This window comes from Oreochromis aureus, linkage group 22 (genome assembly GCF_013358895.1).
Source record: "Oreochromis aureus strain Israel breed Guangdong linkage group 22, ZZ_aureus, whole genome shotgun sequence".
Lineage (NCBI taxonomy): Eukaryota > Metazoa > Chordata > Actinopteri > Cichliformes > Cichlidae > Oreochromis > Oreochromis aureus.
In genome coordinates, this window is record NC_052962.1 from 30,242,232 (window position 1) to 30,256,072 (window position 13,841).

General features: G+C 39.7%; 1 protein-coding gene across 5 annotated transcripts in view; it reads left to right on the forward strand.

Moving 5' to 3' along the window:
- Window positions 1-13,841, forward strand: part of macf1a (microtubule actin crosslinking factor 1a) — a 238,281-nt gene that overhangs the window by 15,500 nt on the left and 208,940 nt on the right. Inside the window, exon 1 of one of the 5 annotated variants that reach the window (XM_039605408.1) lies at window positions 10,917-11,453. The exons of the other annotated variants lie outside the window; for them this stretch is intronic. Within the exon in view, the coding sequence (XP_039461342.1) occupies window positions 11,360-11,453 (94 nt within the window). The 5' untranslated portion in view covers window positions 10,917-11,359. Of the gene's footprint in view, window positions 1-10,916; window positions 11,454-13,841 lie in introns of those variants that run through there. 5 annotated transcript variants of the gene reach the window in all.

The following is a 13,841-nucleotide window of genomic DNA, read 5'->3' on the forward strand; positions in this document are numbered from 1 at the left end:
TTAGAAGTGTATGGCTCTCACATGCACACATCTACACATGCATCACTTTTGAAATAAGGATAACAGATCAAAAGGAGGTGAAATGAAGGCAGCGTGTGGTTAAAGGATAAACCTGTGAATAATGTCATGTGAAATACAATTTGACACAATCATGAAAACAGCAGGAACCAACTAATAAGTAAAGGTAAAACAAGAAAATAAATAAATACATTTATAGATATTTATGGACTTTAGTAGACTAGCTTTGTATGAGTCACAGTTCAAAATAATCCTGATTTCCCTGAGCCTGAGAGCAGTTTATCCACTGTCTGAAACTGTTTTAGCTCCTCCCTTTTTAAGGCAACATCCTTCTGATTGGCTGCCCTACATAAACAGAAGGTTTGAACAACAGGTGGCATCTGTGCTCACAGCCACAGCAGTGTGACGGAGATGACCATATGAGGGATATCCCGTCTCTGACATCATACAGAGCCAAGAGTAGAAAAAATATCTGTGTTTCACACTCACACACAGATATTCCTTGGACGTACACTGACCTCATTGTTTGCAGATTAGCCATGTTTAATATTAGCAGCTCCTAAAACACATGTCCAGTTTAAGTAACATTCACTGTGTTCAGCTTTACTGCAAAACAGTGATATTAAAAAGTCCAAAAATACAGAACTAAAAACTTCAAGAATCACTTATTGAGCCTTAATCACAATATAACTTAACCGATATAAGCGTTCTCCTTTTTGTTACTGTTACACGTCTAATTACAACCAGATCTGAGGACAGATGTGGAATCCTCATTATTGCTGGAGACGGGTTTAAGAGAGCTGGCGTCACTTTTATGTTCTCTGGTCATCATTTTATTACAGATGATCAAAACTACATGCAGTAAAGTCACAGCACATGATGTTTAAATGTTAGTTCCACCATCATCATCATCATCATCACAGTTCTTCTTTTAAAGCAGAGAAAATGAAGGAAAAAAAATGTCTTTGTAAGTTCGAGTTGCTCACACTGTGAATTTAGTTTATGGTTAATTTTATGCGCATCTTTTACATTTTGAGGCCACTTTTCCCTCAGATTTCTTCCTCTCAGATGTGAGGAAGAAATACAAATGATCTCATATGTATTTAATGAACACTTGACGAGGATGGCTTTTTCCACTTTTTCATGCCTTTTGGATAAACATGCATCATGTAGTTGAAATTCACAGCTGTGCAGACGGTTGTTTAGAGTGCATGCATGTGTGCGTGTAGAGAGAAGAGCTGGGAAAGGTTAAAAACATTTAAGGATTATTATCTCCAGTTATTAAACCAAACACTTAGACCTGGAGCTTTCCTGGCAGTGCCTTGCGGGTGAGTCAGCAAGTCAGACTCGATTGCGTGGAGATCATTCAGTTCTGGCGGCAGCAGGTAGCAGTCGAGTTAATGTTGGCGTCGCCACAAACCACCCTGGGGCTGAAACACAGGCAACACCTAACTAACACTGCCAAAGTCTGCTGTGTGGCATTTTTCTCTCCACCTGCCAACGAAACATTTGAGTTTATGTCCAGACTCACTGTGAAGTTAGAGAAATGCCACAAAAAGCAACTGATCTTATAAACCCAAACATCTAACTCAATACAACTCTTTTCTTTTTGTTTTGTTTTAAAGCCCAAGAAGGTTAAAGGAGATCCAAAGACATTTTGCACAGCTAAATAAAAACACATACAGTGGGTGTGGGGGACAAAAAGTAGTTGTAAGCCTCTTTTAATGCAGTTAAACAGTACAGAGCACTACAGTTACTTCTCAACTGCCTGTTACCACTCCGTAAAGTGTGTACCTATACTGTGTTCTATGTGTTTTATAGACAATAAAGAGCTTTACTGTGGAACAAAAAATCACAGGACTACAGGGTCCTGATATAAAATGGGCCGATGATTCAGTAATATGTAAGACTGTAAATTAAAAGTAGACATAACCAACAAGATTTCACTGACAGGTTAGTGAAGTCCCAGTTTGAAGCTGTGTCTGTGTTTTCTGCTATGCTTCTGCACATGGTCCGGATTTTGTTCAGTTTTTGGTTTTACCCCTTGAGTTCATCATCTATTTTTTTTATCTATCATTTTTGAGATATTAGTATTCTTCTTGTGTCTCTCTTATCCTGCTATATTTAGATTATTATTAGTGGTAGTTTCCCTGTTTCCCTGTCTGTTCTTCTTAATGTCGTTCTTTCTGCATCTCTTCTTGTCTTGATTAGTGTGACTTTTAGTTTTTTCCTGTTTCACATTGTTTTTGTTTTTTGATTCATGTTGGTGTGAATTTATATGGTTTTACTTGTGCAAAATACTTTCTCCTCTGTCTTGATCCACAGTTGTTTCCTTTTGCACCCTATGTTGAGTCCGGCATTAAAATATTTTAAAGGAGAAATTATTTTGATCAGAAATCATGTGACTAACGGAAGCTTCTTCAGTCCATTCAAATGATAGAGTGGAAATATGCGGTGGTAAGCACTGGCTCATCACAGAAAGGAGGTTCTGGGTCCAAACCTAGTGACCATCTAGAGATGTAAATGTCAGGTTAACTGGTCATCCAACATAGTTTTAGGTTTAAATGTTAATGGTTGTCTGTCTGTGTTTGCCCCTTGTACTTTCCCCCAGTCAGCTTTGATAAGTTCTTGTTGCTGAATAAAGCATGCTGTACACTTGTATATCCTGTATGCTCTGTATCCTGTCTGCTAAATGGTTTGATGTGACTAGCAGAGCACGAGTGTCTCTGTAATACTGACGCTGTCGAATTCACTCTGCCGAGGCTTTCATTTATAGCTTGTGCTTCTGGTAACATCCTGTATCTCCCAGGCTTGTTCAGTGCTCGCTCAGGCGTGTGAAGCCTATTGTGATGATTTTACATTTTAAATAATCTGTACGGCGTGTTTACACTGACCTCAATTTCCAGTCAAACAGAGGTCAGAATGTGAATATATTAGCCTGCTTATAAGCCACACAGTTTAGCCCCATGACAACATATTCATACAGAATAAGGACACGCAGCACAGAGATGTAGTGCTAGGAAGACGGTATTCTTTTCTCTCGGAAAATATCCATTTTTATTTTGGGAAAATTTGCATCCCCACACATCTGAAGAAAGAGCAGGCAGAAGAAGTGGAGGGCGAGAGGAGGAAACACTAGGAGCTTTGTGAATACTGGAGAGGATAAAGAGAGACACTGCTGTAGTGACTGGACTCTGTTATTCAGACACTTTGGGTTGCACTGCCTGTCTGCTGAATCTGAATGTCAATGAAACCGACCAACAGCTGCTAGTTTTTCTGTGTACGTGAGTGAAAATTCAGTATTTTCCCACCAAATTACATTTTGAACTAATCGGGGGCTGTAAACAGATGAACACAGACCAGAATAAAAATATTTTAAAAGTAGTTTGTTAGTCTTAGATAGACTGTATATAAAAGATGGTCATAGCTAATGTGCTATCTCCCATCTTTGTGTTTGTAATTTTGTTTCTGATTTGCATTAACCTCAGGGCACTGCATACCCATAGTGTGCTGACTTTTCAATCATAAGGTGGCTTTAACATCTTTTTTACTCTTCATTGGACAATAAATTACAAACTAAACATCAAGTTGTATTAAGTAAGACTTAAAACCATAAACTGATACCACTGATTCATCAGGAAAGTTTTTACTGAGGTCAGAAATTAAGTTAGAAATGGGATAATTTTCTTATATATTTCTGTATAATCTAATTTCTTGTAACTAGAAGGAAGTTTTTGTGCATATTTTCACAAGAGTTGCTACTCTTCTTCAGATTTTGGTTGTGACGTAATTACATCACACCCAATTAAATCACAAAAAAAGGCTTTCTGACTTCAAAATTCCTCATGAATGCTGAACATCCAGGTTTTCTTGTTTTACTTACATGGAGATGCAGTAATGGAGAGATACAACAAATAAAGGATTGTTTGGAAATTATTTGCACAACAAAATAAGAAAGGAAATGACACAGAAGAAGGCATGTGTGATACACTTGCTGAGTGTAAGTGAGGCAGCAGCAGTGATAATTTATGCATATGAGCATCAGGACCCCAGATGTCTTTGCCTGCATGTAACTTAGGCGTCCGCCATCCTGCCTGCTGCATTTTTTCTTTTTTTTTGCAGGCAAACTGAAAGGAAGCCTCGGCTCAAGGCCCTGGCTATTCCCCTGTTGTCATGGTGACGTGGTCTACTCTGTTTCCATGGTTATGCAAGGCTAGGAGAAGCAATGGCGGCAGGGGTGAGAGAGACTGGCACTGGATATAAAAGGGGCGCAAAACAAATAGCTAAGGAGTGAGAGAGTGTCCGAATTTTAATTTGGAGTGGAGAAAAAAGGAGGGAAAGAGAGACCAAGGAGTGAATGATCGTGGGAGTTTAGAAAGTAATGAAGAGAGGAGAGAAATAGAGTAGGAGAGAGAGGGGGAGAATTTAAAGAGGGGAAAGAAAGGGTGACTTTGTGAATAGATGTGAGGGTGAAGGAGGTCATAACACAGAGAAGAGAATGATTAACAGGAGGATGAAGACAAGCACTGACAACTTAAAAAAAGGACTTGGAAAGAGAAATGAGCTGAAGGAACAAGACGGAAAAACAAAAGGAGAATGACTGATATGAATGAGAAAGAAGTAAAGATGGGAGCTTAAAACAGAAAGAGAAGGACAAGATAGGATTGGTGTAAAGAAAGAAGGAAGAGAATGAAGCAAGGAGACTAAGGGGAAATAAAAGTGAGTTTAAAAAAGAAAAAAGCACCACCCAACAAACTTTTTTCGGTTGGTCGTGATGTGCCAGTAGGCTACACCCTCTGAGCACTATAAAGTTTTACAGGTTCTTTTTTCCTTTTTTGGGGAGGAAAGCAAGTAGATAGTGTCTTTGCTATAAACTGTTCATGACCTGCCAATGCACAAATGCCTTAAACCTGTACTTCTTCCAGTGTCCAGTAGGGGGCAACTCCTCCGACTGCAAAGAGCGGTCAAACTGTACAAAAAATATATTGGAAACTAGTTCTATTTCTATCTTACTCTGTGACCACAGTAAACATTTTTCTGTTAAATTTATGGTCTCAGTCACCAGTTTAAAGTCATATTTCTTACAACATGATGTTCATTTTGTCAGTGATGGGTTAATTTAGAGTAAAATGGGCAGTAAAGCAGGGTATACTTTAAGATGCACCAAGAGCTCGTGATGTCTGGTTTCTTAAGACAAAATGTGTTTTAGAGTGTGATTGTGATAGATCTGTGATGTCATGTACTGTAAGATACTTGCTGGTCTGGAAATCAACTGAATATAAAACTATAAATAAACTTGACAGACGTTTTTAGCAGTGTCATCTCTTGGGATTAATTTCTGGTCTTATGGGGTCAAAGGTTCAGAACCAACGAAGATTGTAACAGCAGCACGTTAAACGTGTTTTCAATTAAGACACTAAATCTATTCATTTACAGAAAAATATTATAGACACATTTAAATCTGTTCTTTTTTAAATTATATGTTACAATGAAACTGAAACATAAGAAAACCTGTGTTATACATCCACATTCTTTTCATCCGTCGAGACAATTTTAAATAATCACATTTTGGAGTAATAGTCTTTATAAATTAATAAGGGATAAGCTAAAGTGGTTACTTGCATGAATCTACAAGTATTTGGATCAAAGCTAAAGCACTTACCCAAAATAGATGCATTAAACTGCTTCTCATGCCATTCATATTTTCTCATTGCATGATTGGAAACGTCTGATTCCAGACGTCACCGATTACACTTGAACCAGTTAAGAGTTTATACGCATGCTTTGTTGTTATAATCTTTTAAATGCATTTTTATCTGTGATTGAATTTGTTTATTTGTGAAAGTCAAAACAGTAGAGCAAAGGTCAGACCCTGTAAAGAGTCTTAACTTAAATCCGAGTCACTCACAATAGATTTGATTTAATCTCTCTGCTGGTTATTAAGGGCGCTCAGCTGCATTATTAGGAAGTAATTCAAACAAAAATGCAAGCGTGGATAATGAGATCAGACTGTTTGATGTTAGCTTTCATTTTTTAGATGTTTCATGAATAGGCAGGAAAGCAGCAGAGAGGTTTCTGTGTGAAATGTTTGTGGCTGACGTTAAAGTTAGAAGGCGAGGTGGAGCTCTGCAGCTGAGGTGTTTGGTCATGCTGTTGTGTCGAGGACTTTGTGTACTTTTGGCACATTCACAGTGCAGCTGGACTCTGCATGCAGCACAGACACACAACAATACACATGCTAACAAACACACATGCAGAAGACTCGCACTGCAGGAAGAAAACAGTGAAAAATACACTTGAACACATATTTTACTACTTTTATTTATGTTCACGCTTATGTATTTACTATTAATACACATCATGGCGTGAAGATGAAAACATACAAGTGGAGAAACATAAACAAGAGGTCATTCAGGCCAAGTCTGACTCATCTGTAATTTCCGTTCTCCACCACTAGACGGAGATATAAGGGTTTCACACACTGACAGGTTGTTTCATTTTTAGGAGGAATCACCTGCTTTTTTCTCATTTTATCAGTGAAACTCTGTCTGTACTTTATAGAGAGTGAAAGATGTTTTTCTCTGGCTGTTCAATGCTGTGAAGTACAAAAGAAACGACGGGACCATGAGACCAGAGTCACATTAGCCCGAGTTTATTTGTTTTTTAAGACAACAACATCTGCTGGAATGTTTTTCTTTCAGTTCTCACATTTTGGATTCATCTCCCTTGACTTCCTGTAGATACAGAGGGTGCCAGATCCGTATCCCTAAAGTGTCTGTTTGTGTTTACATCACTGGGGTAATGTTAATGTGATGTGTGTCAGTCCTGTAATGAGGGAGAGGCAGGGTGAGGAGACACAAACAGGATGTTAGAATAATGAAAGATGGGGTCAGATCTCTGCAGAGAGACAAATCTAATTATTCACTTTGAAACTGATAATATCTTGGTGTAATTATTATAAAGAAATTAGTCTTTTCTAAATCGCTTAAGGTGTTTTAAACCAGACTAGTGATGCTTTTATAATGAACCAACATTTCCTTTGGTGTGGGAAAGCTCTTGAACGTTTTCCTTTTTGCACAAATAGGATTTTTTTTATTTAACCTGCGACCTCCTACTTATTCTGCTACCTTGAGAAATGAGCTATTGCAATGCAGCAAAGCAGTATATTTCTGCAGAGACTGCCAGCTTGTTGGTGTTGGCCTTGCTCACTGATGATGTGTTGAGATTAAAGGCTTCAAGGAAGGAAGGAAAAGAGGGTCACAGTAAGATGTATGAATGGCTCCTGGGTCATTGAACCGCTGATATGATAAATGCTGTATGAGCTTTTGAGGCTGGTTTATTTACTGCCACTTTCACTCTTTCCTTTTATCTTTTGTCATGTTACGTGGTTTAAATTCATCTCTGAGTACACATGTGTGCATGCATGACGTAAATGATGATATGCAGCTACTTCCAGACGTGTTACCGCAGCCGTGACCCACACATGAAAGACAGACAGTAAAATAGACCCGTTCAAACACACTTCAGTATTCAGTACATACACATATTCTTCCCATTTGCATTCATTTGATTAGAAAAGGCTAAAATATGTGAAATCATCTTCATATAGAGAAGGAGATAGAGGAATTTCTAAATTTGCTAGAAAAGGTTGGGGATCTTAAAAAATTTCCATTTAGTATAGAACAAGTAAAATCAAGACATAACTACATGTAGTGTTTTTATGTCTGTGAACAGTGAAAAAATCCCTTTTAGTCTGAATTTGAATAACAAATAATAGCAAAAAAAATTACAGCTGAGTGGCCTCAGGTCCTTATGCTGTTAAAATTGTAATTATTTCATAATACAGGATTAGGACCTGTGTTTTAAAAATAAAACAGATGAAAGTGCTGGAAGCAATAGCCAAACTTAAGCCCTTATAGGGCCCCAATACATGTCCAAATGATATCCATGTATTAAGCTAAAGACGTAATCTAGAATTTATAGGGTAAGAAGGGAGGATACTTTCAATGTGCGCACTTAAAAACAAAAAAACCTTGCAAATTGAAGATATTTAAATGCATTATATTCACAGGCTGCATCGTAAATTAATGATGTGCATACTGAACTTAACAATAATGCTGATATTTTAATTTCTATTTATTTGTGCATATGTGTGGCTGCTCTGCTGCTGCTGTGTTATCCACTCTCCTGTTGACTTTATTCCCTTAAGTAATAACTGAGACCACCAATAGCACCAGCAGCAAAGCTCTGAGTTTCACATTCAGTGAATGGAAGCTTCTTTGCTCTTCCTCTCATTGCCATGTTGAATAACCTGGTGGCGTAAACACTGTTTTTTATGTGATTTACTTTCCATTCATGGCTGCAGACATGAGTGGAAATATGCTGCATTCCTGCCCTTTTATGTATCTGGCTCTTGATTTCCCAGTCACTGGTCATCTGCCTTGTGGGGCCATTCATGCATCTTTTATTTGTGTTTCGATCTAATATTGACTTCAGACAGACATCTACAATCCACACCTGCCTCCACTCTTGACATCTCCACCTCTTTTACTCTGTGGACTCTAGTTTCCAACCACATAAATGTATGTTTTCTGACAGAATGGGGATGGTATTGTGATTTACATAAAGGTTATCTTTATGTGTCTTTGTGGGATTAAATGACATAATCTCTGCACCATTTGAATGATGCTGCTTTATGGGCTGTGACCTCACTGGCACTGAGAGATTATCCACAGCAGGACAGGGCAGACTCACAGATTACTTAACATACGTGTTTAATGGCTTCAAACAATAACGTGTGCCTGTTTTTCAATTAAATATATTGCCTAGTTTTACTGTGTTTCCTGTGTCTGGAGAAGCTTATAAGTTTTGGTTTAAACGCTTGTTAACAAGGTGTTATTTAAAATTTAATTATTTCGCCAGAGCTTCTGGTTATGTATGTTTACTTAGCCTTTAGATGGCACTGTGCTCCATTCATTCAGTCCACTCCTTTAAACATTCTTGAGTTTATTTAGTGTGTTTTACAAGTTATTTGCAGAATTTTTCAGAAATAAAAAATCAAAATGCATCTACTTGTTATTACAGTGACTACCTACCATGGCCAAAATGCCTTGTGGTTGCAAATCCTCATGCATGATCAATTAGTTGGGGGTTGATGAATGTAGAGAAATTACTGAACAAGCCTGCAGGGACCACAAGGGATCAGGGAGCTTTTGAGACAGACCTTCTGTTAATATTAGATTATGGGGGTGAAATCAGGGAACTGCAAAAAGACACAAATGACAAACAGACTGTGAAGTGATTCAGATACGACAGTCTGAAAACAACGATTTATACGCTTGTGAGATGCATCTCAAAAAGGTCAAAACTGAAAAAAAAAAAAAAAAACACCTATAGAGAATTAAAATGATTACACAGAGAAGGATGACTTCTGAAAATAAACTCAAAGCAATCACAAAGAAACACAAAATAACTGGGGGAAAATTACAGCCAAAAGGAAACAAAAAATGATTCAAAACAAGGAACACAAGGAACTGAAATAAAATATCACTATTGAAGGAAAAATCAAAACCACCAAAAAGACAAAAAGATTTCTAAAAACAAACTGAAAACAAGCAGAAAAATATACAAAATGACAAAAACAAAGTTCGAAGTTATGCTGAAAAATGATCAGAGAAAGACATAAAATTACAAAAGGACTTCTCTTGAGTTGTGGGGGACTTTAACATGTATGTGCCTTTTGCAAAACAAACAAACAAAATGTTAAAACCTGACAAATTTAATTAGAACAGAACTTATAGATCACAAATGTCAAACATAAGGCCCGGGGGCCAGAATCGGCCCACCGAAGACCATGGAGCCCCTGGACTATTTTGGAAATTGTGAATGAGCTCATAGATTTTTTACTTTTAACTGTATTTGCATTGGTTTTACAGCTTTTCCTACATATAAAGACCACCATGGCTCTTCATACCACACCAAAGTAAATAGATAAACAATAAGAATTAAAATGGAGAAAATGTCCTGTTTTTTCCGCTATGTGAATAAATGTGAATGGGAAAAGGAGGTACCAGAACTTTCTGTAATTTTACACATTAGTTAATTGTGCCGACAGTTTTCTTTCATTTACTGAAGCAGAATTTCTTCATCTTGGAGTAAAAATGAAAAAAGAAGAAATTCCCCTTCTTTTTATTATATTAAATGGGGTTAAATGTATTTAGTCTGACAAAAACGGGGTTGTATGTGGCCCACGATACAAAATGAGTTTGACATCCCTGGTATAGATTTTCAGTTCAGTAGTGTTACGGAAAATAACGTTAAGTGTTAGCATGCTACAAGTAGTTTTCAATCAGGGGGTTATTGCTTTAGTAAACTGGTTTAATGTCCGTTACAGTAGAAAATAATAAACAATATTTTAAAACACCTGAACAAGATTTGTCACTGAGCCACTATCTCCGTCTGAGGGCGCTCCAGCTCCATTTTCCACCTGTTCAGCTAGGCTAGCTAGCTCTTCCCTACCGGCTCTACAAATTCCTGTGGCGGAGGTTCCTGGCGCGGCCGGTAGAGAGGGATGGAAGACAGCCACTGCAGGAAGGACCGAGAAACCTGAGCATAGGAGGGAGAGAGACACACGCACACACATTCAAACGGACCCAGGGGCCGCAAAGCCTCGGACAGAAGCGGCCATTACGGCTGGGAAGCATGCTGGGAGCTCGCCCGGCTCTTTTCGGATCCACAGGACGCCGCCGACTCAGCCTCGGATAGGAAGCCCGAGCCCGGATACGGTTTGGTTTGGAGCTCCGGACGGAAAGAGACGCACGCCCCCCCGTCAGTAGGATATACTCCCTCCCTCCCTCTCTCTCACACGCACAGGAGGCACAAAAAGCAGCAGTCACCGGGTGGAAGGCGATATTTAAGGAGGGACTGGCCGGAGGAAACGCACCGAGCGATGCGACCGTGTGGTCCCGCGCACACACGTACACTGACGGCTGTCATGGATAGATAGCGTTTATGTAACCTTCATTTAAGTAGATTTTCACAGATAGACGCTCACTGAGGCTTTTTGTTGTCCTTTATATTCTCTCAAGTGTCCCTGAGGATTATCTAACCGCGCTCCAGAAGTGAGCTGCGGGGCTTTTGGTGTGCGCCAATGCATCATATTCACTAGTTTCACGCACCGTGGTGTTTGTATTGGAAACCGGAGGAGGGAGAAGGAAGCACAGGGAGCCGGAGCTGGGGTCCGGACGGGCAGCAGAAGCAGTAGCAACACCAGCGGACCGGGTCACTGCGGTAGTCTGCAGGCCGACCCCTCTCTTCTTCACAAGCCGGCTTGTGAGCCACCATGGCCGGGTTCGTACCGGGTCTGCTGCCCTCAAACCACTCACAGGAGAAGGAGTTCGCCCAGGCGTATGAAGATGTGCTGGAGAGATATAAAGGTAAATGTACAGAGGTCTTCAGCAGGGCGCAAGAGGATAATATGAAAAAAAGTTCTCCCACGGGGAATAGTTAAGGCGTTTGTTTGTATTGTCAGGGAATGAAAGGGAACATGAAAGAAACTCAGAGATTATGTCTGAAAGTATAAGTGGGCTTTTAGGCATGCAGCCAGCACCACTCTCCCAGTTTCATAATCTGGATTGTTTCCTTGTATTTTGGATAAGCAAAGCAGGGCTTCTAGCCTTGCCACATTGTTGGCCTCCACAGTGCATGCCCTGACTCCCTGCTAATCACTTGTGTGCTTTTGAGACACCAGAGGAAGCAGTTTTATGAAGTTCTCCCAGCTCACTCGTGTAAGGAGTTTTCCCCACATGGCCTCGGGTTTCGCCTTGTTTGCTGTTTAGCCTGTAAATATCCAAGCTGCTGCTGTGCAGGGCACTGGGATGGTTTGAGTTTGCTCTGATGTGGCTTTAAAACACTTTAAGGTGAAGATAACAATCATTATCTTTTTTTTTCCCTGTGTGTGTATGTGTGTCTGCTCTGCAGCAGTGGTCTTACAACCAGGGCTGAGACTTGCTATTTTATAATACCAGTGACAGAGGCGCTTTAAAAATGAATGCCTCTGCTGAACTTGACTGTTGGGAGGAGGTGTACAGTGTGTGTGTGTGTGTGTGTGTGTGTGTGTGTGTTACAGAGGGACAGAATGGGGGTGCAGACAGCCAATAGACTTGGGTCACATCTGTGATGCTGGCACTGATGAAAAGGAGGCGGTTTTGAATTATTGATTGTTATAATGAAACTAAACTCCTCTGGGTTTGGGACATAGCCTCCGTGTGCTGCTGTCAAATATGTGAGAGGAGGAGGGAGGTTGAGATGAGGAGTTTCATATCTGATCCTCCAACATCAAGTATGTGTGCAATACACCTGTCTAAGCACAAAGAAAGAAGCCCTTTGGGAGGTTTCACTAACAGTTTGCAATATCTTTTCTATGCCAACACTTTGCTTAACTTATCTCTCATTCCGTGCAATAACCTGTCTACAGAAGGAAATATGCAGACTTTATCTACTTGAGCCATAATGTATAACCGTCTCCTCTTGTAAACGACACATCAGTGAAGTATTACTGCAAATATTTGTCTTTCTTTCTTGTAGGTGCACTCATTCAGCCTCATATCATGCTATAAAAAAGAAAATTCAGTTAAATTTAGTTTGCACATGTATATTGTTATTATTATTATTATTATTATTATTATTATTAGCCTTTCTGGCACTCTGACTATATTGTTCAACAAAACCCACTTATAACTCAAATTGCTTAGAACAGCTTAACTTTCTTGGTGTTATATTTTATATATGCGCAGGGTTTTCTGTTTTTCTGTCTGGCATTAATGGCTGCTTTAATGCTAAAATAAATCCACATATTAGAGGTGTTAGACTTCCTCGGGAGGCACTGGGGCTTCTATTAAATCTGCCTCGCTCTCACTCACAGAGAACAGTTCATTCGGGATGGATTCGACAGTCCATTTCTCATCCTGAAGCGAGCAATTGCTCTCCGTTTAAGTGCTTCTCGTTGATCGCAGCCGTCGTCCAGTTTTATCTGAGAGCAGGATGGCTTTACTTTGATAAACAAATAAGGTGCATCAGAGCTGGGTTTTTTCCCCATGTGAGATTAAAAGGAAGGGAACGTGAGCACATTGATTAAAGTGGAGCTGAACGTGGGTCTCTGAGGGCTCTCCCCCCCCCCCATTGGAAATGTCAATGCATAATAGCCCAACAGCTCCATCATATGTCAGTCCTCTCCAAATGTGGTATTGATATAACCACATGCCTGCTGTTAGTCCTTTATCTGGCAGGGGCAAGCAGTGACCTGGGAGCTGTTTTGGTAAATGTAGAGGTAGAGTCCAGGATGTTTAATTAGTATCTGCACAAGTGCGATCTCAGCTCACCTCCTTCGTCAGTGAGAGGATCACTCCAGCTATGCTGTGTGTACAAATCCAGAAGCTGCAAAGCAAACGATCTGAATTTTAATATTTCCTTGAAAAACTGTTCATGCCCTTATTGTGATACAAGCAAAGCAGCTTTGCATAATTTGGAGTGTTTTTTTGGTTTTTGTTTTCAGTTTGGCTGCTATTCCTGCAGCCATGGTCAGTTGATGCATTTAATGCTGCAAGATGTTTTATTAATGCAAAATAGTTAGCCATCAGATTCACGCCGATCCCCTCGATTAATATTAGTAAACAAAACCAAGAAAGAAAGATGGAAAAGAGGCAAAAGCATATGTGGAGAACTGTGCAGCCAGTGTTGATGGAGGAGAGAGACCTCCCCCCCCCCCCGCCCACTTTATATTCATGCATGTGATCTTCTGCAGCCAATCAGCACCAGTGATAAAC